Source organism: Theobroma cacao, chromosome 5 (assembly GCF_053813885.1).
Source record: "Theobroma cacao isolate CCN51 chromosome 5, ASM5381388v1, whole genome shotgun sequence".
Lineage (NCBI taxonomy): Eukaryota > Viridiplantae > Streptophyta > Magnoliopsida > Malvales > Malvaceae > Theobroma > Theobroma cacao.
In genome coordinates, this window is record NC_142643.1 from 1,169,495 (window position 1) to 1,194,975 (window position 25,481).

Here is a 25,481-nt window from a genome sequence, read left to right on the forward strand (position 1 = left end):
TTCTAACTATTCAATAAAAAGTGAAATCTAGCGCTCCAGGCGGCCAGATCCGACCATGTTTGGCAGTGCCAATCAGCGGCGGATAATGGCAATGGCGGAGATGGACGTTGACAGTGAAGGTTTAAAGGAGAGAGAGGAAGAAATAAAAAAAGGCTTTAGGTTTGATTTAGTATTTATATGATAACAATTTCATGAGACAATTAAGATTTTTTTGTCTCAAAATACCTTTAACCTGTTCCTCTCCATGTGGAATAATTAGTACAAGGGACGGTCGAAATGACCATTCGTTGGTAAAAAAAATAACTAACCATTAAAATTGCCATTCATCGAGAATAGTATCAGAATTGAATGATCATTTCGATGAACCAAACATGCCCTATCTAACATGGTTTTTTTTTTTTGAACATGAAGAATCTAACCTGTTAACCCTAACTTTTTCTCATATGAAGGAATTTGGTACCATATTATTGTCATAACCTCACATAATAAGAAGCAATTATGTTCAGATCATCTAACCCTTTCGTTTTCCCTAATGCCTAGGTCCAATGGAGGAAAAATATGATTGACAAAAAGTTTGTGATTAGCTTTGTTATGTCTTAAAGTATTGCCTCTTGGTGTTAAGGCCCAAATGTTGACCCAAGGACCCAAAAGCATATGTAAAAACACAACTCAAAAAGCAACCAAGGCAAAGAAATTGTGATTGGCAAATTCCAAATTTCAATATATCAATGGGATGACAAATGATAATGCAGTCCTAAGAATGACCATAAAAATTATTGCAAAGTTTCTGAGTTCTGTGAAACATCATAAGATTCCCCTGGAAGAACTCGTCTCGATTAGCAAAATGACATAAATATTTAGGGGAATTAGACAAATTTCTATTATTCTCTGTAAAACTTCAATGGCAGTCCCACTGGAAAGCCTTGCTCTGTGGGATGGATCGTCTCTTTTAAGCTCAGGATGATTCTAGATTTCGGACAAATTTCTTAGCCTGTTGAGGAATGAAGAAAGAAATATTTTGGATAAGCAAGCCAGCCATGAGTAAATAAAGCAGCATGTTTATAAACAGTCTAGCAGATTAGCAGTCCTTGTTCTATAATCAGCTTGTTATGGTCAAGAATGAAAAGATAGCTCATGAACAAAGAGAAAAATTATCTAAAGGCTGACACAAGAAAATTCTCAAATCTCACTGCCAAGTAGCTGTCAACTGAACCTTTCATGAGGGAGAGGAAGTTGAGAAAATGAAAAACGCTAACCCTACAAATAGGGAAAGCAAATACCAAATAGAGGTGGAAAAAAAATATTTGCAACTTCACCTGTTCTAATGTCAGAAACATGATCACGTTCCAAGATCCTAGCCGTCCAAAATTGGGGATGAAACCCTTATAAAAAGCCAAAGGCCCCTGCAAATGATAATGAATGCTGTAAGTAAAATGCTTGTCCATTTTAGACTCTCACCTGCAGCCAATAGCTTCTTAAGTAGCAATAAACTTTTTAACATACAAGCATAGAAAGGTATGAAACATTTTTTTTTTCCATGTTTTCTGTTGTATAAATAAATCATGTAACTAGTGAATCAGAAGGAGCTATAACTCATAAAAAAACAGGAAGGTGAACAGCTTAAATACGTGAAGCTTTGATGCTTAGAGGATAAAAGAGAAAAACTAATGGAACCATCTTGCAGTTAAAGACATAAAATAATCAATTTCCATGCATAATTATTCCTATAACTCATTAGACAGCTGAGCCTAGGGCATAGTTATGACAAGATAATAGAAAAAGGAGAAACAAGATCAAAGAAAGCAAACATACATCATTTTTAAAAGTTTTGATGAAACAATCAAGTGTGTTCTTGTAAGTTGAATCTCCCATCATTCTTGACTTAACCTGCAGGGGGAAAAAAAGTAAAACCCATCAAATTTGCTTGATATTACAGCAATTGCAAAAGATAGGATAATAGCACATTCAACCAGATGATAAAGCAAATGGGACGCATATGCGTTGCACTGACTTGGTAAAATGATAAACAGACCTTAATTCAAAAATGATCTCACCTAGGCAGACATTACAGGTATAACTTCAAATGGGATTACTTATAATTACATGATGGCAAAAACAGATTAAAAGCCACCCATAACAGAGTCTGAGCAAATTTTACAGCAATAAATAATGCTAACATACTTAGTTGGCACAGACAAAGTGAACAGAATCCTCTAACCATGTGCATTCTACATGGTCCCATCTTCATATGATGGCATACCAATTTCATTATGACCAGCAGACAACAGAAGATATACTACCAAAACATTGGAGAAAAGAGTCAAAATGTGAACTTTGATGGCATACCACATCAACAGGAGAACCAATACAGACGGCAAAAAATCCTGCCCCAAGACCAGCGAAGAGATGAGTGACAACATTATCAGTGAATCCAGGGATTTTCAAAATCGTCTGCATCGAAAGATAGACATTAGAAAAAGCAAAAAGCAGTACTTTTCAAACAGAAGGTGCAATAACCATGAGCTTTTGTTATTACTTTACCTGCTTTACTTGATCATAGCTAGCAAGTTCAGCAGCATTTATAATAGCATTCCGTGCTATATTGGGTCCGAGCCCAGTCCAAAGAGCTGCAACTCCTTCCTAACGTTGGAAAATCGAGATACAAACTGAAGAGTCAAAAGCTAGTAACAACCTGGAAAAGTATCTCTTTCTTCCCAGATTAGATATTTAACCTGTCTAGCAATAGTGGAGTAAGCATTAAGTGCACCAGAATAGCGCCTAGGTACACCAGGGGGTAATCTCCCTTCAGCCTGAAGTCTAACTTTCACAAGATCAGTTGGATTTGCCACTGTAATTCCTAGAGCACCTGTTCAAAAAAAACAACTAAGTTAGAGCACCTATCATGGACAAACTTGCCGGAAATAACAAGTAATCCCAGCCACATCCTCCATATTCCTCACCAGTTGTAAGGGCAGCAAGTATTTTCTTCGTCAAAGGAACATCTCCGACATGGTCTTTTCCCACATAAAAATTCTTAACCTGTGAGAATTTACAAGATAATTTGTGATTATATCAACAAGAAAACAAAAGCACATAAAATACACAATACAATTTATGTAAGAAGAAGATTCGACACCCACAGGCTCATACATCCCAATTCTCAAACCACCAAAAAGACACTGACGATGTAATCCGGGTATAACACCTTTCCAGAGAGCTGCCAAACCTTCTTCCCTAGCAATAGTACCAACTGTACCTAACAAACCCCTGTATTTTGGTAAAGCTGCAGCATCTCCACCAACAGCTTTCTTCTGAAGCTGGAGCCTAACTTTAGCAGTGTCCAAAGGAATGGTACATATCTGCAATGAATTCAAGTTGACTTCATATTAAAGCAACAATATTTCTTCTAACAATTCGAATCACGAGAAGCTTTCTCAATCCAACTTGTAAAACAATTTCATAATTTTTTTGAAGTTCATAATATATCAAATCAAAAAAAAAAAAAATTCAAATTAAGCGGGTTGACGATGGTTAGGAATTAACCAAATTGCTGAATTTGAGACTTAACATGACAGATTTGTTTCACAAAAATGCGAACTTCAGTTCATACTATCAAATCTTTGTACTGACAAACACACACACGCACAAAAAACCGTATCTTGCACACAAATTTACAATCAAATCTTCAATCAAACTACTATTTATTTTTTGTGTTTGTTTGTTTCTACATTTCAAGTCACCGCAAGAGAACCGAAAACAGCGAGAGCGAAGAACAGGATGCAAATATCCAGAGACCGAGAATACAAAATCGTGATCAAAGCGAAGAAGCAGCACAACAACGAGAAAAAAGAATATGAGTTAGTTAGTGAATTTTCTGATACCTCAGCGAAGCAAGCAGCGAAGGCGCTGCTGGCGAAGGTTCCGGCCAAGGAGATATCGGATTTTCCCTTTTGATCGGCCACCATTTTCAAAAAACAATTCTCTCTCAGAATAAATGCAAAGGATATTAACAGAGGAATCGAAAATCAATCAGATTAATACTAAGAGAGAGAGAAGTTAGGGAAGGAAATAAGGAATCTCGGGAAAAGTGATGACGAGGCTTGCGCAATTTGGTCTGCCGCCTTTCCTCCCTCCTTCGTCACGTCGGCCTTGGCTCGCTAATTTCCTGTCAACTCTGAGTTCCTCTGCTTACGTTTGCAGTTACCACAGTTTGAGAGTTTTGATTTTGAACCAATTAGAGAATGACACGTAATTTTATTCGTTAAGTTAGTGAATTCACGAGTGTGGGCTCTTTTAAATAGATGTGCCGCGGTTGGTCGGAATGTGAAAAACCGGTTTAAGTATCTTAATTATGAGATTTAATTAAAGTGAGCTGTCTTATTTAGACTAATAAACATGTTTTTTTGGCATGTTTACTCTTTTTTTTTTTTTGAGATGGCATGTTTACTTAATTTCACGTATTATCTTATTAATCTATCACCTTAAACAATCTTTATAATGTTTCATAAGCAATATGTAAAAGAAGTTTAATTGACTTTATTCATGGACATGCAGAGACATTTTCAATAATAATAATGAAAGAATAAAAAGAAAAAAGTTTTTTAAACAATTATAACTACTTAAGAATTATAATTGTTTGAATAATTATATTAAAAAATAAATAATTATGTTTGTAAAAAAATTGACAATTGTACTTAAAAAAAAACAAGCATTGCAATCATAATGGATACATTTATTATTATTTTAAAAATATATTTAATCATCAAAAATGAATAAATAAGTTTATTTATTAGAAATGAGTGGAAGATTCTACCTGTTATAATTAAATTGATACTTTTACTTACTAAATATATATTTTTACCCACCAGAAGTGATGAGTACTTTTATGCATAGAAAGTAAATGGATACTTTTACTCATTAAAAGTAGATTGATACATTTACCCATTTATAACAGATGAGTCTATTTGAAAGAGGATTCTTTTGTTTTACGAAAAAAAGCAAAAGATAAACAATTTATAATTATTCTTTCTACTTTATTTAAATTCTTCTTAGATTGCTTTTATAGTGTGTAGTTGAAAAAATTTTTTATAGGAGTTTGATAATCTTACCATAATCAGTGAATACTTGATAAATTGATTTCATCGATACGAAATATAGTCAATCACTAGATATCATTATATTCTAAAAGCTTATTATTTGTAACTCTTTTGCATTACATCACTATTTGTAACCCTTTTTGTATCATTGGAGGTGAATAAAATCGACAATGACATTGATACACGCCTTGAAGCCATTTTTTAATTTTCAAATTATGTGTTTCAACATATAATTTAATGGATGCAAATTGAAACAGTCATTCAAAATCGATTTAATTCAATTAATTTAGTTTGATTTTTCAATTTCAATTATTTCAATCAATTTTCAACATCTAAAATTTATAATTAAATCGATTGAATAACCAATCATTAATAATATGTATTTTAATATATTATATATATAAATTGAAATAAATTAATTTAAAATTTTTTATTATATTTCAATGGATTTTAGTTATTTTTTAAAAAAATCAATTAATTCAAGTTTTAAATTTTGAAAATCGAATCTATCCGATACTCACACGTATTCCTAACAATGTAAGCTTCCCTTATAGTATAAATATGTCACTTCTTTTCTCTATTTTCTCATGCAGAAGGAAAACCTCTTACTATATAAGTTGGGAGGGCCCTCAACCTCCTCGAAAAAAAAGAAAGAAAAGTTGGTCAACTTGGTCGTGGATATCGTGCTTCCCATTTGGCCCATTTGGATGGAATCACCCATGACCCATCATTTTGACTTGGCCACCTAATCTGGAAGTGGTGATTTTTGTCAAGAAATATGCTCTGTGATTGGCATGGCAGCCGGTAAAGGAAGTAAAGGGCACTGGCTCGTTGTAAAGCCTGGACGAATATGGTTTTCCACATGGACCACTTGCTGCAATTGTGAGCCCATCAGGCTGGCTGGTGGTAGGAGGTTCCATTTCCATGGTGGAAAGGATGGAACCCAAGTCCTTTTTTATGTTGGTAAAAGTAAAAGCACTAGCCAATGCCACAGTCTTGTCAAAGCTCTCCCAAGTAATTTTACTAGGACAAAGAGAGAGCTGGATTGCAGTAACCCTAGTGGAGGGTGCAAGCAACTGCTAGTGGATTGACAGAATATGCCTTATGTTTCATCTAATTGAACAAGCTTTATGACTTAAGAAAAAGAAACAACAAATCAAACTGAAAGAAAGAAAGTAACTGTTCCCGAAATTCTTCAGAAAGGGAACCAATGAAGAAATATTTCTATGAATTTATACCTGTGCTCAACTAATACAAAAGTTTTAACAAGGAACAGAAGACTTATTTGAGCCAGCTCCAACTGTAGCATGCAAAGTAAAGAATGAAGAGGAAATCAATCCAGGAAAATTGGAACTACAGCTTGAAACAGCTAATTCTTCTCTTTTCAGTTTCTAGACAAACAGATGATTGGCAGAATCTGTGGCATAAGCATCAGGCCCCTGCTGAAACAATAGATGAACAGTTTGTTGATAATGTTAACAGGATGGTCATTTGTTTCCCTTCTTGGATTCACTGTATAGAACAACTCCAAAAACAGTTAGGGAGTAGCCCAGCATCCCAATTAAGGAAATAGGGTTCCTGAATATCAGAATAGAGACCACCACAGCAACAGCACCTTTTGCATTTCCCAGAACCTGGAATTAACATAATCATTGAAAACTTACCCTGACATGCAAAAAGAAAGATGTTGTTTTTAAAGGGAATCTGATTCCATATCCCTAACTTATCTCAGAGAATACCTGGAGAGTCAAGGCACTCGTGTGTTTAGTGACCAAAAAGTTGGTCAAGTTCACAAGATATGCAAGAGAAGAGTTGAAAAACAGGTAGTAAACTATTTTGATATCTTTTCTGGCAAGAGCTACAGTTATGGCAACCACATTTCTCTCCATCAGCAAAGTGGCAGGAAGCAATATGGCAACTGCTATTGGTGCCATGTACATCAGCAAATTCATTGAGTTGAGCTTTTCCCTGGAAAGAAATTACGATTATTTAGGAAACATATTTCCGTAATCCGTTGATTGCTTTAACTTCTGATGAAAAATTTTGCAATTGAATCAAGAGAAGAAAAGCTTACTCCTCTGATGACAGCAAAATAGCCTGAAGCACTGACTTCAACGCCCTTGCAGCGGTAGCTGAAACACACATTAGAAATCCGAAAAGGTGGAAACTTGGTTCAGCCTGCAGCAGACAAACACATATACGTGAATATGTATTGACAAATTATGATACATTCTCTAGTCGAACGGAAACCAATATCAAAGAATTTAGTATCTTAAGCAAAGAAGTTCAACATATACTATAATAATGTAGTAAAACTAGGAAATTGTTACCCCACTAGCAATGATGACTCCTGCAACCACGGGGATCAGCGTCAGGTATGTAACCCAACGTTCCATCTTCTTGCTCATCACATATGCGAAAACTGCTGTAAAAAATGGGGTCGTGGCACCAATGGCCTGGTTAAACGACACCGGAAGGTACCGTAACGAGACGTTTCCAAGAACCACGGAGAAGCAGAAAACCAAGCTCAACCCCGTGATCTTCAAAAACTGTTTCCTGGAACCAATGCTTTGCATGGGAACCACCTTGATCCATGCTATGGCTACGTAGCTTAGCAACGAGCAGGCAAGCATGTGGCACATGGTCAAGAAAATTGGGTACTTGAAGCCGTAGTTGCTGAGCAAGTACTTGTTTAGAAGAAGAACGCCAATGTTTGAACTGTACCATGAGATCACGATCCAGACCGTGGTCCATGGAATCACAGTCTTCATAGCTAATGGCTTCGAGGGTTTTTCTTCTTTTCCTTTCTTTTGAGGATTGGAATGCTAGTGCGGCCCGAGCTCTAGAGCCAGAAGAAGAGGAGACGTAGCGGTATGAAATGAAGAAGAGCGCCAGGATTAGGAGACATGACACTTACATGGATATTACTACAGGGTATTTTTCGTGGGACCTACTCTCATGTCGGGTACAGAGGACCTACATCAGCTAATTTAATGGTTATCAAATGTTTGATTTCGGGGTTGCTGTCTAGTGATTATTGTAAAGCTGAATTCTGCTTCTTCAGCTATTGTAAACGTGATACATTTTCTGATCATGTACATGTCAAAGTTTTTCGGGTATTTTTCAATTTTGAAAACTGTCATGTTGGTAGTATTGATATAGTAGCACCAATTCCACGCCCACCCTGCAAGGGTTTCAACTTTCAAGGCAAATAAAAGCTGACATTTCCTCCTACTTCTGGTCTTACAGCTACCCTTCTATCCTATGATACCGACTTCGAGTATTTTGTTCAAATTTCCGAATTAACAGCCGCCCGTCTAGCTCAGTCGGTAGAGCGCAAGGCTCTTAACCTTGTGGTCGTGGGTTCGAGCCCCACGGTGGGCGTCATCATCTTTTTTGCCAAGCAAATACCATATTCACAACCATGATAAAACTGCATTACTGGGAATCTAGTAACAGCAAAGAAATACCTGGAATGATGCATATTCCCAAGAATTGGTGTGTTACATTTCTGGCTGTGTGATATAAATATAACTGAACAGTTCTTTCATTTCCATCTCTGACAGTGTGATGCAAAGCTGTAGTCTATGTGACAGTGTACTTGTTCAGGAGAAATAACTAATTTATGTATTCTTATAATAATTGAATCACTTATATTCATGAACTTTACGATATTTCTGCTGGCTTTTCCACTACGAAGGCACTTGAAGAACCTGCAAAATGGCGAACTGAGCCAAGGAGTGATTTCGAAGCACCAAAATGTCTTATCCTGTAAACACCTGAGACAACTGATTCTGGGATCCACCATTCTATGGTTGCATAACTCTGAGGACTTAGTTTTGCAGGCCTGGACCACTTGAACCGCAAGCAAAAATCATCATCGTCATATGCTGGGATCCACGTCTTGTGATCTTGAAGGTATTGAACCAATGCAAATGTGCCCTCAGTCATGAGGTCATTCCTAGGGCAAGCAGACCAGAAGGTGACTGAGACAATATCACCCTGCTTGAAGGTGGTATTAAAAGGGACATCATCCTTAACATCCCCGAAATTCACAAGAGGAGGGGTTGCATCCAGGACAACCGGTGGTAGTAAGCTAATCTGCTTGTCAAGAAGATCTGGTGGCTGTGGACCTGGTTCAACAGATGCACCACTGATAAGAGCTGTTGCTAGTTTCTTGAACTCCTGTATATAGGCATTAAGCGTGTGTGGACCGTACAAAGTGGAGGCTCCCTGACAGAAAAAAAAAAAAAAAAAAAGAGGAAAAAAACTCAAATAAGAATCTGTAACAAAGATGCACCATCAACAAGAAGATCTACAAAGGACTGCCATCAAAATAATAGAAAATGAGAAATGGCATAATACTAACCTCATATCTCTGCACCTCATACTCCTCAAAGGTGGTAACATATTGGGAATAAGTATTTGTCAGCCCTGCAATGACAATATGGACATTGCTGTCAAATTGTCTATTGCTTCCGGAAGTAAGCACTGTCTTAACAGCATCTCGAAGGCGCCTGCCAGCCATGGTTGTGAATTCTGCAAGAAACGCTAACATTAGAAAAATAGTACAACATGCAGCAGGAAACAGCCCATTATTTAAGATAATTACATGTAATTTGACAGGTATATCATAGTTATGAACTAATTAAAAACACGAGGAAGGTAAAATTCTCTCTTTAAAGTACAAAACACCATTTAAACTTGGATGGTAAGAACAGCAGAAACCTTTAAAAGGAAAAAAAATACCAGAAAAATAAAAAAAGATTGCTTCTACCTGCAGGTACACTGAGAATGACAAGTTGGCCTATCCGCAAAATTTGAACTGGAAGTATTGAGGGCTGCATGAGTTTTTTTTATAAGAGGACAAACATTAATTCATATCTGTGGAAATGCTCTGCTGGTTAAAGATTTGCAAATTCTTGTCCCTAGGATTTAACCAAAAATACTTTTATCATTCATCTAAATACACTCATTTATCTTCATGAACAGCTTTGAAATCAAGGTTTCATGAAAATCAACCACCTTATGTAATAGGCAGAAACATTTCGTTACATGAGCAGATGTGCCAGATTAGTACCAAATGCCTCATAAATATGATACAGAGCACTTTGTTTATCATTTTCCAGACCGCAGATTGAGGCTCCACATGCTATACAAAGTGGAGAATTCAGGCATGAAAACAGAGTACAAATTCATTCAATGGTCCAAAGCTTTTTCACCACATACATTAAGTCCTTAACTGAAGTAATATTAACACTTACTGCCCAGTCATATGGTTGCTTCATTTCACCAGTATCAAGCAAAATAGGCTTAGGTTTCTGACAATTGATCTGTTCTTGATTTGGTGTTTTCAGCAAGTTCCTCACCAATCTCCAAAAGGCATTCCCCTGAAAGGAAACACAATAATAAGATCATTGCAAAAATTTAGCTATTCATCCTTCAAGAGCATTATGAAAAAATGGGTTAAGTCAGCTGCAGAGCTCCCTTACTTTATCATCTCCTTGTGTGAAATCAAAAGCTCCAGGCCCATCAGTTGTTCCTGCAGCAAAAGCAAATCCCAAAGCAGCAGGACATGTTTTCACCACCGCACTCCCTCCTCCCATTTTAGGAACTGAGACCTCAAGGTTAGAGAAATCCAGATAGGCATGTTGATACCCAACCTTTCCTTTCAACTTTTCAGTCGCTTTATTAAAAAGTTCCACGGCTTTTCTGAATTGCCTTTTCCCAATAATCTCAGTACTCTTAAATTCATCAGGGTAGCTGCCAGTAAACGTTAAAGTGGTTCCATAAGTATCCAACCTTTGAATAAACTAAAAGTACAAAGAAAAAAATGATAAATGGGGTAAAAGTGAATATGTAACAAGTGTATAGTGTACCCTGGGCCCCGGCCATAGCACTGTTCATTCTTCCCATTGCAGGTGCTGTGATTGAAATCACAAGGCAGTCCAGTGTCTCTGCAAAATGCACTGAGAGTGTTTGGACTGACATCACCACAATTTGATTGACAGAATGCAGATACAAACTGGGGTCTATCTGCCCGCCTTAAGGCATTCCTGACCCGTCTTGCAACACTCAGAAATCTTGTAGCAGACTGTCCTTGAGAAGATTTGAATGAAGCAGCAAGTTCTATCAGCTCATTACCTGTTTGGAATCGAGTCCAGGTCCTACATGTTAGCAACAACAGTTTATATGCACCGTTGTACTTGGCCCAGAACATTGAGCATGCAGAATTGCTATCCCTACTGCTGGTGGTTCTCAAACAATTTACCTGGTTCTGGATGGAAGTTAGGTAGACACATATATCAGGCCAACCAACGTAAAACGTGGCACCTATGTTTCAAAAGAAGAAACTAACTCTGAACTTGCACATGGAATTTGGTCTTATTATGAAAATTTGTTAGAAGTTCAATCCAGAAAACTATTTTCCATTATCATGTTCTCATTGCAAATTTGACTTAATGCCTGTTGCCTTCCTCGTAAGCATAATGACACATTATAGAAGATGGATAATTGCTAACTTGAACCAGCTTCCTACATTTAATATGTACAATAATTCTTTGAAAAACTGAAAAGCAGGGATTCACTTACGTTTATCATGAAGGTTAGGGACAAGGCTTGAAACTCTACGAGGGATTCCATCAGTTGCAGAGTTATTGAAAGGCCAGCTACGAAAATCTGTCATAAAACCAGTCTGTTCAAACCAGTCTTCCATAAACCGTGCTGCAGCACCTTTGTTGTCACCACTGATCAATGAGTTTGTACGACTCATAGACGTTCCATGGGTTGCAAACCAGTTAAAGCTCCCTATGGGACCCCACTCTTCATCAACAAACTTTATCAGTGTCATTTCTTTATCAACATTATACTTATATTTACTCCGTTCATCTGCTGGATTATTCAGATAAGCGCTTGGACTACGATTTATACCAGCATCCAAGAGTTCCCCTGTATCACCATGATTAAATGTCAATATATGCAACTTTTAAATGGGAATAACATATTGCATGCTGTTTGAACATAAATAGCACAGCAGAATACCCCTTGAATGAAAATTAGATCACAATCTGTTCAGTTTTCAGCTGTTAGGTTTAGACTTTTAGCCCCAAAATCTTACTTTTTCAAGAAAACTCATTAAGCCATAGGAACAAGCCAAGTGCATCGACAAATACAAAAATATGCAATACGCTGCCACCGAACAGATATTGTGAGCCTAAACATTTATATCAGCATAAAAGAAAGTAAATATGCAATGATTATGAGCAAACTTTCTCACCTTTATTTATCAAAATAGAACTCGGACGGAGATTTTCATGAGCTTGTATAATGCTTTTCTCAATCCCATCAACAATGACATCAAAGGACTGTCTTACAAATCCAAGAGAAGTTACAATATACACAACATATTGGAGATAGCCCCCAGGGCCAGCATGCGTATGAATGCCACTAAAGGCAACATTCTTCTCTGTGTAAAGCTCACCATACCTGAAACAAGGAAAGTACTATCATAGCAAAATATGCAAACATCCTGCAAAATCCTAAAAGATACTTGCATAATTTGTTCAAATTTCTACAAAAAAAATTCATGAACAGCACCAAAATTGGCTGTACCTTGCTTTTAATCTCTCAAGTACTTTAATTGTAACAATTTGCGAGGCCATACAGGCATCAAGATTCACAAATACTACACGGTTCCCATGAGGTTCAGCCACGATAAAGGCCCGAGCACGTAATCTAAAATGAATTCCTGATGCAATTTGTTCTATATTTGCATATCCCATCATATTAACATCAGCAGCAGGCCCCGTTATGTCATAGCTTCCAAGGCCAACCAAACAGTTGGAAGCTGATAAAGATCCTCCGATTTGCAGTAATAGAAACAACAAGAAAGAGAACCAAATAACCATAGATGGCCTCTCCATGCAGCAACAATCTTTAGAAACCATCTTCATAGCTTTATTTCATTCTTCACTGAAGGAAAAGTAAAAACAATGTAAGCTGTATATTTCAACCTCATTCAATTAAGGGTCCCAATTAGACCTTAACTCAGTTGAAAATAATCAAAATTTTCTCTCCAAAATATGAAATCTGGCAAAGATAAAAAAAGAAACAGGAACAAAAGGGAAGTGGGTACCTGCAGGCGGCAGCGGTGTTTGAGCTACAACAGAAGAAATGAACAGGGAATGAAAAACAAGTTGAAAGTGAAGTTGCTACGTGGAAATAAGTTTTAGCTGATATATATGTAGTGAAGTAGAAGAAGAGTGATGATGAAAAAAGCACTTAAATCTTCTTTGGTGTGGGGTCAAGCTGAAAAGACAGCAGCAGGATAATTGGAACATTTGCAAAAGATTTGAACATTGTGCATTATCGTGTTGGCAAAGCAAAAAAAAAAACACAAACTAAGCACCTTGTTCGAGCGAGACTTCGTTCAGGCCAGCAATTCAGAACGGTTAATTCCTGAAAGGTACCGTTTTAAAAGGGCGCGCAACTTACCTGTCCGGACCTTAAATCGCGTCGTCTCTGCTGCAAAACGGCAGTACTTTTTGGTGTCATGAATTAACAAATCAAAGAATTCTACAATGCCCTTCTGAAATGATCAAACTACAGGATTCCATCTCAAAACTGATGTTCAATCACATATGATTACTTTTTTATTGCTCCAACAAATAAAACGGATATTGGTTTTAATTGCGTTGATGGGCATGCTCCCATGGTTAACCTTATGATTGTTAAGAAAGGGTTCTGCGGCCTCCACTACCAAAGAGATGAAAGAATTCTTGCTTTGGTGAAAGTGTGAAAACATGGAAGTGCGTCTGATAATTGGGTTAGGTTTGGTTGATAGAGATCGTGAAGTGGTCTGCCCCAACACTAAATGCAGCAATAGGCCCTTCCCAACCACCTTAGCCGCCAACTTTCACTCTGCATTGGTCATATAACAGATATAAGAAGTAAAACCACTACTCCCCATCACTCCCACACTGTCATCATTCCTCGTGTTAAAACAAACTTTCCCATTTAAATCGTGGCAAACTTGAAGGGTCACTGAAGGAAAAACCTTTTTTCCTTTTCAGGATGATATCAAAACCTCTAATAGGACAAATATTGATCATAATTTGTGGTTATGGATTGAAACTAGGATCACATGATCTTACCTAAATTAGTGCCTTCCAATTCAGTTAATATCTGCTACCTGCTAGTATCATTTTGCTGGTATTCCAATTCTTATCAAGGTGAAGAATGAACCCAATTTAGCAGCATGAAGTCTTTTTGTTCAAAGCAAGAGATCATAGACCTTGATGCTTAACCTATTCAACAGCATCTGCATATGATATACTTAGAAGGCTCTTTTATGGTCCCTATCATACGCTTACATGCAGCAGTCTGAAAGCTAAGATTTTCCACGCTGTTGTACATGTTATTCAAGCAACCAATGACTGCGGGCTGCAAGCTTTGCTGTTTGCCAACAGGTCGTGCAATGGTTCCTAGAGGAAAGGTGAGGGAACGAAAGAGAGCATCAACAAAATCACAACCAGCTTCTGCTAGAGTTACGTTGTTCCTTTCCTGGTCTATCAAAAAGTTTGATAGAAATCGCGGGTTTTGCTTTAGAAGCCATAGTTATAGAATGGAGAAGAATGCAAGAATTGCTACTATATATTGTGCCTCCCTATCAGGGCCATTACTGCTACAAGAATTAAACCTTCGATATATTTATGCATGGTCAACAAGTCCAAGACAAATTAAAAGGTTACGAAGTTTGTGCAAGATTATGGGCTAAAATCGAGATAATGACTTGGGGTAGGTAACCTACTTGAGAAATGTAAATAAGAACCTGGAGAACATTAAAGACCCTTTGCATCCTCGTTCCTGATACAAGTTGGGCTGGTATCAGCCTTAAAACCAGTGCCGCTACTCACTGCAATTGTGCTCTTAAGCACTATAGTCTTGAGGCTTTTCAGGGCAACTATGGCTACAGACTACGTATGGATTCATGCGTATCCAATAGCGAATGATATTTAAGGCCCATGGCCCGAAAGTGCAATAGAATTCATGCGTTAGAAGAAATATCAATCTTTCTTTTAATGATTCTATAGCATTAGCAGTCTCGAAGCACAAATTTTGCACGTAATAGAATTCCCCTCACGGCTTAACAAACATCAAAATTGCTACAGCTGCAACCATTCATTAGGTTTTTTGTCGATTTTCTTCCCTTATGCTTGAACTTTTGGTTAAGGGCTCGAACTCTCCTTGACAACAGAAATAATACACTCAAAGCACTCTCTCCAGATCAAAGTTACGACATTCATTTAATTGAATAGCTATAATAACAAGAAACTAATACCAAGAGCTCTGAAGCAACATATTAATGTTTCAAAAAATGGATTGTCATTCAAGAACCAGATACTGATAATCGTACCAATAACAAAGATTCCAATATAAGAACTAATGATGATTCATTATCGTAAGGAATAAGGAAAGTTTCAAAAAAACACCATAGAAATAAAAGCAAGCTAGGTAATATAGCTCTCAAATACAAAGCAGCAAAATTTAACTCTAAAATGAGATTCATTCCCGACTCCGCCTATCCGCATGCAAAGCCTATCTAGCATCTACACCATCTCACTGCAAGGCAAAACAAATAAATAAAATGAATGGGAACAAAACATGAATTTTAATAGGAAAATGCACACCAAAAAAAGGAAAAATAAGCCAAACTCAAACTAAATGATTTTCATCCTAAAAATCCATCAAAGCAAAAGATATTGAGCTAATCAGATGCGAAGATCAAGCAGAAGTACAAATTTTAACTTTAATTTTGCACAATTTTCCCATAACCAAACTACTTTAGTCATGGGAAATCCAGGAAATCATCGTCTACAGACAGGAAGCTATCCAAAACAGTTTAAAAATCCGGAAATGGGCATCACTTGACTGCAATGCTTACATGGTAGAATGATTTCTCGACTACACATAAAATGGTATAAACTGTTAAATCTTATAATACTTAGGAAGTAAAAGAAACATTTAAATTACCTTAAATGTTGCTGGGATACATGAAAACTCTCACTTTATCACCCTATTCAACGAACAAAAGAAACCCCAATCAGCAAGACCAAAACCAAACAAAACTAGTAAAAAAAAGCTGATAAGTACTTAGCTGATTACAATTGCTTACTTACCATGGATTTGGGAGGGAGGTTAGACTTGAACTTGGCGCGAACAATGCCACTGTTACCATGAGCCCTTGTTACTTTACCCCAAATGCAACGATAATGAGACCCATTCTTCTTCACTTTCGCCTTGTAAATGTACGCCATTCGCTTCCCGCAGTACCATCCTACTTCCTCTTTCGAGTTCACTCCTTCGATCTGAATCAGTGACGTGTTCGGATACTGGTTCGACTTCGACCTTCAACAAAACCACACCCAAAACCCCATTTTTAAACACCAATCCAAACACACCCTTACCAGCTCAAACATCAAAAAAAAAAAAAAAAACTACCTCTTGTAGCCCAGAATGGTTCCACGAACATAGAGCCTATTAAACAGAAAGATACAAGATGAAATGAGAAGAAGTTCGGCGAAATTGATGCAAAATAGATTTGAGGTTTCAGAGAGTAAGACCTGACGCGCTCTCCTTGGCGACCTTTCACCATTTTCGATTCTACGAGGAGGCCTTCGCTGCCGCTTTGTCTGCGAAAGAACAAGAACCCTAGCGAAAGACTTTCGGAAGAGCGAAAAAGAGGAATTTATATAGGATAGGGATATGTTACGGTGTGAGTGGGCGTATAATTTTGTTTGGTGGTCATGCGATCAATGGACGTGGATGTTCTTGTGGGCGTTTGGGCTAACCAGTGGATCTTGGAGAGTCCATTTTATTGGGCCATTTGACCCAAATATTCACCCTGTTGGACCCGAAAAGCGAAGAATATGTTGGAATAGGGATATCAAGGTGGGAATTCGTTATATTTTAAATTATCTTGTTATTTTATTTCGAATTTTATTAATTTAAAAATATTCGAATCTTATAAATAATTAATTAAAATTTAAGAATATTATTCGAATTTGTATTTTAATACTCTAAATACTACTCATTAAATGTTTGAACTCATTAACTACTCGATTTCAAAAGACTCATAAAAAATTAAATTATATATATTATAAATTAAAAAATATATATTCCCAACCTTTGAATTTACTTTTAAGTAAAAACACTTAAGTAAAACCTAAGCTAAGTAATAAAAGCACAACAAAGACACTTAGTTTAAAAAATCAATTAAAATAAAGTTTAATATATTAAATGAAAATTTAATTTATAATGTAAAATTAAATTATAAATGAATAAATTAAAGTTTTAAATATTATATTAATTATAAATAATTTAAAATTTAAATTTGTTAGTTATAATCAAATTCAAGTGATAAATATTTTATGGGTACTAACTTAATCATACCCAAATCCATGACAAATAAAAATTTTAAAATTTAAATTTGATTTAAAAAATCATAATTTTATTTAATTATATCAAATAATGTAAGATATTCTATTACGACAGATCCTATTATTGGAAACTTGGACGTCCTAAAACGGAACTCCGAATAGAGCGCGTGGACCCGACCCATTTAATGGATTTATCTGACGAACTCATCATTTGATTACTACTACGACAAATTTTGACCTTTTTTCCTTGATTTGATGCTCTTCGGCTTCCTTCCTTGCTAAGGAAATTGTCCCCATTAATCTTCACTTCTTCGCGTATCCACACCATTCTAGCACTGAAGTTTGCCAACGGAAAGCCATGGAGCAGCCTCTTCTCTCAGGTACTTCATTTCTCGTTTCTTTTCTTTTTGGTTTTTGTTTTGTCTTTGATTCACGATTTTAGATATTTATAATGATGATCATGGTCGACTGATCCTGCGTTAAATTTTGGGGTTTTGAAGAGAAAAGAAGCGAAAGTGAAGAGAGCGAGAGGTTGAGCTCGTATCAGTACGTTGGGAGAACAGGGTCGGTGATTCCAACAGCTTCCTTGGCGGGAACCGAAGTTAGCATCGAGGAGATTCGATCAGCGACTTCTTTTTCTGGTCATTACCCGCCTTCCATTCATGCTCCTTTGATTAGCTCGCCGGAGCCCCATCCAAACGGTATCTCCCCTAAAAGCCGCTCCTTTGTTTTTTTGAGTAACTGGGTATTGATTATTTTAGGCTCTTTTGTCGAAAGGTTTGAACTTTTTGGTTATGAAGTTGAGAATTTGAGTGGCGTTAAATTGTCAATTTGTTATTTTTTGGAGCATGCAAGCAGATTGTGATTGTTGAATTAACTAGCTGAAATTGAGTTTTCAGTTTAAATTGTGATTTTGTGAACTCTTACAGTTGACTGGTTCTATTGCATGTCGCAGAGCAAGTTGTTCTTCATCAAGGTACTTACACAACAGATTATGGCGCATACTCCAATGATTTTCAGAGGTAAGGCTGGATAAAAGTCGGAACTCTCTTGCTGTATGTTGGAATTAGGACATATAACAGCAGCATGTCATGCTAATAATATGAAGCTTAACTGAATCTCACCTATGTTTGAACAAATTAGAATTTACTTTGTGGTCGAGCACATTAAACGGCCTAGAGAAATTTGTTGTTGGAATTTATAAAATTTTCTTGAGTGAAAAACGATTGTGAATGCTGAAACATCAGGTAGTAACATCTCAAATGAATGATCTATATGTAGGCAATTATTGGATGAGGTAGAGATACGAGAGTTGCTCATTGATCATATTGGTCATCGATGCTGTTGGGGGAGTCGTCCTGCTCGGACATGGAAGATTAATGCAGTTGAAGATTGCAATGTTTATGTGGGAACTCTAGAAACTTTCTTAGAAGAAAGGGAAGTGGTCAGAGAAACAGAACCTTACCTTGGTGGCAAAATTGATGGAAAGGATAACAGTCCTGAACTTGGTATTTGGGAATTGGATCTAAGATCACAATTCCCTGTTCTCTTTGTGCCTTATAAAGAAACACGAATCAAGATTCCTCATAGTGAGACCGTTGAGAAATGTTCAGGTAATGCTACTGAAATGATTGACTCTATGGGATTAACATTGGAGAATAATTACATCTGAAATTTGTCTAAACACAAATTTATTTGCTGCTCTTAATTGTTGTTTTTTCCCCTTTAGTTCCTTTTTATATCTCTTTCTCACTTCACTAAAGCTTCATTCTTTTTTAGTCACACATGTCATCCGTGGTTCCCACCTTCCTGGTCATTAGTGCTTAGCCTTAATGTATAAGAAAAAATCTGCAGGTTGTGCAGGACGAGGAGATATTGCATGTCCTACATGCAATGCAGACCAAGAACGTGGATTTTATAAGGAAAATCAGATGTCCCAGTGCCCTGCCTGCTATGGAAGGGGATTAATTGCTCACAGAGACGGATCAGACACCATGTCAGCTGTTTCTTCTTCATTTAATTCTAGAAAACATAAATTATCATCCAAAATAGTTGGTTACCCATTACAATATATGAATAATGTGGTTGAGCCTATACTTTACATCTATGCATGATTTCAATTAACTATATATGTGTGTAAATATTATGCCTAAGCTGCTATCTGGGAGTTCTAGATTTGAAAACTTTGGCTAATGAACCCCTTATAAGTCCAACCCCCTCCCCCCCCTTCTCGTTTACTGGGGTACATCAACTGTTGATTATGTTGTAGCCAATAATTTGGTGGTTGGTTTGTTACTGATCTCTTAATGTTGTTTCTTCCTTACATATAGTGTTGAGGGATGAGTTTTTTACATGATTCACCTTTTCCACCTACGATTATGTCTCTGCAGATGCACAAGATGTGATGGGAAGGGAAAGATTCCTTGTGCAACTTGCACATCTCGTGGCTTACTAAAATGTGAGACATGTCATGGAAGCGGGTCTCTGTTGACATGCAAAATTGCCATTGTTAAATGGTAAGCATACCAATCTTTGATGGCAATATAGTTGGCAGTTACTGTTGAAGATCACTTCTAATGCTGAAATTCAATCAGGAGCGCTATTTTCCTGATTATGGTCTGTGAAATCATTTAATTACTAGACCATTGGCATAATTTGCCGTTCCAATATAATCTTCCATTTCAAATCATCTCAGCTGAGTATGGTTACCTAAAGCAATTGCTAATCACCAGTATTCTCTACAATGAATTTGGAAGGACAATTCCATAGGAATATCTTTTTTGTTTTAAAAATACCAGAGAGGCAGATCTAACCTGTTAGTTTGCATATGTCAATACTAGGCACATACAGAACTTGCGTGTTTAGAAGCACGTGTGTGCTTCCTGCTACTTCAATTATTTGAATGATCCTTTTTATTGATAGGAAGACACTTTCAACTCGAAAAGTAAGTGCAACAAGTGGAGCAGCATCGGTTCCAGATGAGGTTTTCCATAGGGCCAAAGGGGTTCAGTTGTGTAACACCCAGGCACATCAGTGCACACCAGCCTTTTTCGCCGACTCTTTCTTCCTCAACAAGTTCTCTTCTGATGTTATTGCAGACAGGGCTTTTGTACCTCCTACAGCCAGAGTCATATGCGAGAGGCATACTATCTCAGTGGTGCCAGTGACACGTGTCACCATGTCTCATCATCGTCAATCTTTCAGTTTCTACATTGTTGGGTTTAGCCGGGACGTTTACTTGAAGGACTACTATCCTGCTAGGTTTTGCTGGGGCTTGTGTCCATGCCTGGAATGGTTGAAGTTGTAACTGTGCAATTCTCAACATAAAGAGATTGTTTCTCAATTTTATGCTGCTGATATTTGTGATTTTTCGTGTGCATCAATATAAATCAGTTGGTTTCATGTATTGAAGAGATTGGAGTGTGCAATTTACATGTGACAATAATAATTATTCTTGCATTCATGACAGTTTGTGCTTTTTCTTTGCTATGCAACTGTTCTTTAACTACTTTTTTCTTGTATTAGTTCGAGCCTTATATTTCATTTAGGCAGAGTGTTGAATGACTTGATGACTGATGGAGAGTTCCCCATTCTTTTTGTATTGGGAGATTACTTATTTGCAAAGGCATTCATGCCTGAAGCCTTTTACTTAGAGATTAAAGGAAAAGCTCGAAGTCAAATGGTAATGCATGCATCAAGAATCCGGATGGTTTCATAGCAAATCATGCATGATGCAATCTGAAAAGCGCATGCAAGCATTTTGTTAGGCGTGAGAGGCATGATCAATGCTTACGTAACTCCATACCAGAAGATGCAAGGGGGTTGTATCCGTTATAACTTAAAACATATTTGAACGTACTATATATCACGGTCCACATCAATCTATAAAATATATATTTTATTATTTTAATTTATAAAAAAAATCTCATAAGTGAAAAATAGTGTAAACACTAAAATACTTAATCGGTTTTATTTTATAAAAACCGTCTCACAAATTAAGATGATATAAACATTAATCTTGTTCTAGTAAATAATCGATGCGTCTCTGAAACTCCGAAACCGTGGCACATTGCATGGAAACTTCTGCGCCACGTCAACTGTTTTTCTCAGTTGACCCCAAAAGTGCTAGAGCGTTTTCCTCTAGTCCGCAAGATTCCATTTTCTTTTTTCCCTTCTTTGGACCAAGGCAAGGGGAAATCAATGGTCGAGAAAGCCCAAACCTATTTTAAACTTATTTTTCCTTTTTCCCTTCTCCGTTGGACCAAGGCAAGAGAAAGATTGAAACAATGAGTGCCTCTATTTTATGGGTGAGACGCAATCACCGACACAGTTAAGGATGTCAACGAAACCGAATATCTTATAATTTCGAGGTATTTAAATTTTAATTTTATTAAAAATTAATTATCTTAATTTTATTAATTATTTGAATAATTTAAAAATTATTATTCTAACTTTAATCTTAATATATTCCTATTATCTTATAATTACCCTAACTTGTTTAAATACTCTATTAAATAAAAAATTATTAAAAATCTTTTTTCATAGATACTCAATTACTCAATTAACTTTTCTAATCTCATAACTTCTCTTTAGATTTATATGTTATAAGTTTATATAAACAAATGTATATATACTGTAATTAATAATTTTATGAGTTATGATTTTTATAATGTTAATACAAAATAAAAAGTAAATATATTTATATTTAAAGTACATATATATATACACACGCATACATAAAAAATATTTTAATATATAAAATAATAATTATATTTTTTATAAATTAACACAATATATAAACTATATATATTAAAAGACATTACAAGTTAATTAATAATAATAGTTTCATAAATTAATTTAATTAATTATAAAGATTTGTTCTTAATTTGATGAAATTAAAAAAAAACATTTAGGTTCTAAAACTATTCTAATCTCAAAAGCTTTCTTTAAGTATATATATTATAAGATTATATAAATAATGATATATATATTATAATTAATAATTTATAAGTTATAATTTTTGTAATGTTAACACAAAATAAAAAGTAAATATATGTATGTTAAAAGTACATATATAATAGTAATTATATTTTTTATCATATGATATAATATTCAAATTATTTAAATATAATTAACAATCTACTAATTTTTTAATTTAAATATATTAATGTTATCATATTAATAACTAGAGTAATCATACTTTTCATATATTTGTTAATTTTTAACAAAAAAATTTACTTGTAAAGTTAATGAAAATTGTAAAATTTTAATTTAATTATTAAAATAATAATAAAATATTAATTGAGTTAAGGTAACGGGTATCCAATTAGTGGTACTCGAATCCTATCCAAATTCGATTCAGATAGTGAAATCACTACGCAAACTTTTTTATGAAATACCTTAATTTTGTGTAACCGAATAAAGTATTTACGGGTACCCTATAATAGGATACTCGTTGACATCCCTAGGCACAACAATGTCCCAACCACAAACTGTTCTCCCCATTTATTACCATTATATTATATTATTACAAAACAGAATGATATGAGACGTTAAGGTTTTTGGTAGTACGACGGTGGAATGAAACCTGATCGATCGTGGCCCCTTTGGCCGGTACACATGCACTGAACAAATTGTCTATGCATCCACCTACCTAACGCCTCTTTTCCCAATTCCCATCATAAACCAGATTCCCTTTGGTCCACTGCAAAGGGAAGACTTTTCCACCTTCCAAGTCCTCCATCACCCCCCCACACCTTGCTTTCGAAGGCTAGAAAACTTTGACATGTGAGAGTGGAGTCCCATTGTCTTGTTTTCCAGTTTCTACGTGATTTTCTGGCAAATTCCCACACTTTCTAGTTGTTTTTGGGTTAGTTGCGATGCGTGTGGACCCTTCAAACTTTATTTCTCTTAGTACTGGATTTTGGGTCGGTTTCAAAATCCTTGTGCCAACCATGATCTCTATTCTAAACTTATTTTTTTTAAGATAATTATATAATTTAATGATGTCGTTAAATTATAATACTGTGATACAGATTTAATAATAAAGTTAGATTATGATACTGTTGTATAAATTTAATGATACAGTTACATTACTATACTGTTAATAATATAGAATATAAAATTTTTCTTTTTCTATTTTTTTTTTTTTGTAATTTTACATTGACTTGACCAACTCGTTCGATCCCATTTTTCTACTCTAACGTACATTTTGGATTAACAGATTTAATAGTTGCTTTCTATGTTTTCAAGCTGTTGTTTCTAAGAAATGAAAACGAATTTGTTGGAAGCTAAGGGAACTAATTGGTTTGAAACCATCAACCTGATGAAAACTGAGTTTTCACTTGACTCATTGACTTCTTATAGCAGTGAAGCATTCAACTCACTGAGTTTTTGTCACCACTTTTCGCTTGAAGGTGAACCCCATTGGAGCTCAATCTCTCTCTGATAATACTTACGTATGAATTTATTGACTAAGTTTTTTTTTTTATATAAATAAATTAGTTTGAACAATTCTTTTTAATTGAATAATGGATATTGTGTCCATTGTCCTACATTAAATAATAATTTATCACAAATACAATAGACCGAAATCTTTTTTTATTTAAAAATAAGAGTTCATACTTATTAAATAAAAATGATGTCGATACAAATCGAAATTTATTCCGATTACATACAAATTGTCATTTAAACCATTAAAAATAAATTTTATAAATGAATGACTAGATTAGCACGTTTGGTATATCTATTTATTTTAATTTTTAAACACAAAAATATAAACTAAAACTAAAACGTGACATCATTTTAAATAATTAAATGGAATTTTCATTTTTCAATATCTCACTTAATACAACTTTTAATTAATGGAATCAAGAAAATGATTAATTATTATAATATAAGAAAATAATAGTTGTAATAAATTCCATTGGACAGTCATGAGACGACATGCGAGCTTTCCACCCTACCTGTGGATTTTCGCCGCGTTGAAAAGAAAATTGTGTTGTCTGTCCCTCGCTTGATTGCCACCGCACCATTTTTGGTTAGATCACATACATCGCAACCTATCATAACTTATCTTGCCTAACAACCTGAGTGCCTTCCTGATCACAAACTTTGCATCATCGTCCCCGAGCCAACCAATGCCAGCATCGGTGGGGATTGGTTTCATTATTTCATCGTAAACTCTATATGCATCTAATCATAGCTAAACGGTTGGAATAAATCAAACGCAATCAGGGCGCCGAAGAGAGATTTGTACTATGGGAGACATAAAGGGTGGAAAGGCCGCCACGTGTCTTTTTTCCCAGGTTTAAAAGTGGATATTTGGAGAACAAATTGATGGGTTTTTGGATATTACGAAATTCAGAATGAGACGATCGAGGAACGTTCTGATTTACTTTTGTTGACAATTTTGGTACGGAAACTGTAACCCCGAGTTCCCAAATTACACTTCAAATTATTACTTTTTTAATAAAAAAGAAAAAATATTAAAGAGTGTTTCTGATATTTATAAAATAAAGACATGATTTTTTAAAAAAATTAAAAAAAATTTAATTTTTTATTACATTCAATTAAAATTTTATATTTTATTTTAAATTAAATAATTTTTTAAGACTGTACAATTCAAGAGTAAAAAATTTTTTAAGTGATTCGAGATTGAAATAAGATCCATTTCATTTTATTTATCATTGATTTATAAATATTATGAAAAAATATAATGTGAGAGTTCATCATTTAAAAGTATTTATAAAATAATATTAAAAACATAATGTAAATGAAATGATCTTTTAATGATATAATAGGTAATTATTTCATAATATTATATATATAAGAAGATTTTTTCCCAAAATTAGAAGATAATTGCATCTATGGTTCATGTCCCAATATGCTTATATTGTCAAGGTGTTTTGAGTTTTTAGCTTGTTTTCTTCTTTTAATTAAGCTCAAT

General features: G+C 35.3%; 5 protein-coding genes and 1 non-coding gene across 8 annotated transcripts; 2 read left to right on the forward strand and 4 right to left on the reverse strand.

The window, feature by feature from the left end:
* Nucleotides 1-694: 694 nt before the first annotated feature.
* PUMP1 (plant uncoupling mitochondrial protein 1) lies at nt 695-4,175 on the reverse strand. Its single transcript, XM_007026750.3, has 9 exons — nt 3,882-4,175; nt 3,141-3,359; nt 2,961-3,039; nt 2,733-2,866; nt 2,542-2,640; nt 2,347-2,451; nt 1,813-1,887; nt 1,317-1,403; nt 695-991 (listed from the first exon to the last, which is right to left on the reverse strand). Exons 1-9 carry the CDS (start codon nt 3,963-3,965, stop codon nt 956-958), a joined length of 918 nt encoding a protein of 305 aa, XP_007026812.2. The 5' UTR covers nt 3,966-4,175; the 3' UTR covers nt 695-955.
* A 2,097-nt stretch (nt 4,176-6,272) lies between these two features.
* LOC18597614 (putative sugar phosphate/phosphate translocator At5g05820) lies at nt 6,273-8,070 on the reverse strand. Its single transcript, XM_007026751.3, has 4 exons — nt 7,427-8,070; nt 7,171-7,274; nt 6,836-7,064; nt 6,273-6,730 (listed from the first exon to the last, which is right to left on the reverse strand). Exons 1-4 carry the CDS (start codon nt 7,865-7,867, stop codon nt 6,584-6,586), a joined length of 921 nt encoding a protein of 306 aa, XP_007026813.1. The 5' UTR covers nt 7,868-8,070; the 3' UTR covers nt 6,273-6,583.
* Nucleotides 8,071-8,407: 337 nt separating this feature from the next.
* On the forward strand, nt 8,408-8,480 carry TRNAK-CUU (transfer RNA lysine (anticodon CUU)). The gene has a single exon. It is a non-coding gene; the product is annotated as a tRNA-Lys (tRNA).
* Nucleotides 8,481-8,627: 147 nt separating this feature from the next.
* LOC18597615 (Neutral/alkaline non-lysosomal ceramidase) lies at nt 8,628-13,958 on the reverse strand. Of its 3 annotated transcripts, none has more exons than XM_018121694.2 (11): nt 13,504-13,958; nt 13,231-13,254; nt 12,708-13,067; nt 12,373-12,581; nt 11,688-12,044; nt 10,976-11,240; nt 10,589-10,859; nt 10,361-10,486; nt 9,874-9,937; nt 9,466-9,635; nt 8,628-9,329 (listed from the first exon to the last, which is right to left on the reverse strand). In XM_018121694.2, the coding sequence occupies exons 3-11, from the start codon at nt 13,046-13,048 to the stop codon at nt 8,763-8,765; spliced, it is 2,370 nt and encodes a 789-aa protein (XP_017977183.1). In that variant the 5' UTR covers nt 13,049-13,067; nt 13,231-13,254; nt 13,504-13,958; the 3' UTR covers nt 8,628-8,762. The 3 variants fall into 3 exon arrangements, with proteins under 3 accessions (XP_017977183.1, XP_088662422.1, XP_017977181.1); XM_088806296.1 differs by having other exon boundaries at nt 12,708-13,062; nt 13,231-13,403; XM_018121692.2 differs by having other exon boundaries at nt 13,231-13,403.
* Nucleotides 13,959-15,530: 1,572 nt separating this feature from the next.
* LOC18597616 (large ribosomal subunit protein eL33y) lies at nt 15,531-16,840 on the reverse strand. Its single transcript, XM_007026755.3, has 5 exons — nt 16,718-16,840; nt 16,596-16,631; nt 16,274-16,502; nt 16,128-16,170; nt 15,531-15,716 (listed from the first exon to the last, which is right to left on the reverse strand). The coding sequence occupies exons 1-4, from the start codon at nt 16,747-16,749 to the stop codon at nt 16,129-16,131; spliced, it is 339 nt and encodes a 112-aa protein (XP_007026817.1). The 5' UTR covers nt 16,750-16,840; the 3' UTR covers nt 15,531-15,716; nt 16,128.
* Nucleotides 16,841-17,742: 902 nt separating this feature from the next.
* Nucleotides 17,743-20,996, forward strand: LOC18597617 (chaperone protein dnaJ-like protein). The gene is given in 8 exon segments (XM_007026756.3): nt 17,743-17,913; nt 18,034-18,234; nt 18,489-18,555; nt 18,815-19,146; nt 19,388-19,529; nt 19,924-20,049; nt 20,456-20,791; nt 20,793-20,996. Coding segments are annotated over 8 exon segments (1,266 nt in total). The 5' UTR covers nt 17,743-17,891; the 3' UTR covers nt 20,833-20,996.
* Nucleotides 20,997-25,481: the final 4,485 nt, after the last annotated feature.

What these genes read in the sequence shown, in the direction of transcription:
- LOC18597614 (XM_007026751.3), bottom strand. Translation starts at nt 7,867, where the DNA reads ATGAAGACTGTGATTCCATGGACCACGGTCTGGATCGTGATCTCATGG. An exon ending in ATTTTGCTGTCATCAGAGGA is followed by an intron (nt 7,065 to 7,170) that starts GTAAGCTTTTCT and finishes ATTTCTTTCCAG; the next exon opens with GGAAAAGCTCAACTCAATGA. An exon ending in CGAGTGCCTTGACTCTCCAG is followed by an intron (nt 6,731 to 6,835) that starts GTATTCTCTGAG and finishes TGTTAATTCCAG; the next exon opens with GTTCTGGGAAATGCAAAAGG.
- LOC18597616 (XM_007026755.3), bottom strand. Translation starts at nt 16,749, where the DNA reads ATGGTGAAAGGTCGCCAAGGAGAGCGCGTCAG. An exon ending in ACCATTCTGGGCTACAAGAG is followed by an intron (nt 16,503 to 16,595) that starts GTAGTTTTTTTT and finishes GTTTTGTTGAAG; the next exon opens with GTCGAAGTCGAACCAGTATC. An exon ending in ACCTCCCTCCCAAATCCATG is followed by an intron (nt 16,171 to 16,273) that starts GTAAGTAAGCAA and finishes TTCGTTGAATAG; the next exon opens with GGTGATAAAGTGAGAGTTTT.
- PUMP1 (XM_007026750.3), bottom strand. Translation starts at nt 3,965, where the DNA reads ATGGTGGCCGATCAAAAGGGAAAATCCGATATCTCCTTGGCCGGAACC. An exon ending in TCGCTGCTTGCTTCGCTGAG is followed by an intron (nt 3,360 to 3,881) that starts GTATCAGAAAAT and finishes AATTCATTGCAG; the next exon opens with ATATGTACCATTCCTTTGGA. An exon ending in GAATTGGGATGTATGAGCCT is followed by an intron (nt 3,040 to 3,140) that starts GTGGGTGTCGAA and finishes AAATTCTCACAG; the next exon opens with GTTAAGAATTTTTATGTGGG.
- LOC18597615 (XM_018121694.2), bottom strand. Translation starts at nt 13,048, where the DNA reads ATGAAGATGGTTTCTAAAGATTGTTGCTGCATGGAGAGGCCATCTATG. An exon ending in CCCTAACCTTCATGATAAAC is followed by an intron (nt 11,241 to 11,687) that starts GTAAGTGAATCC and finishes GATTCCAAACAG; the next exon opens with GTAATGAGCTGATAGAACTT. An exon ending in ATGAGGTGCAGAGATATGAG is followed by an intron (nt 9,330 to 9,465) that starts GTTAGTATTATG and finishes TTTTTCTGTCAG; the next exon opens with GGAGCCTCCACTTTGTACGG.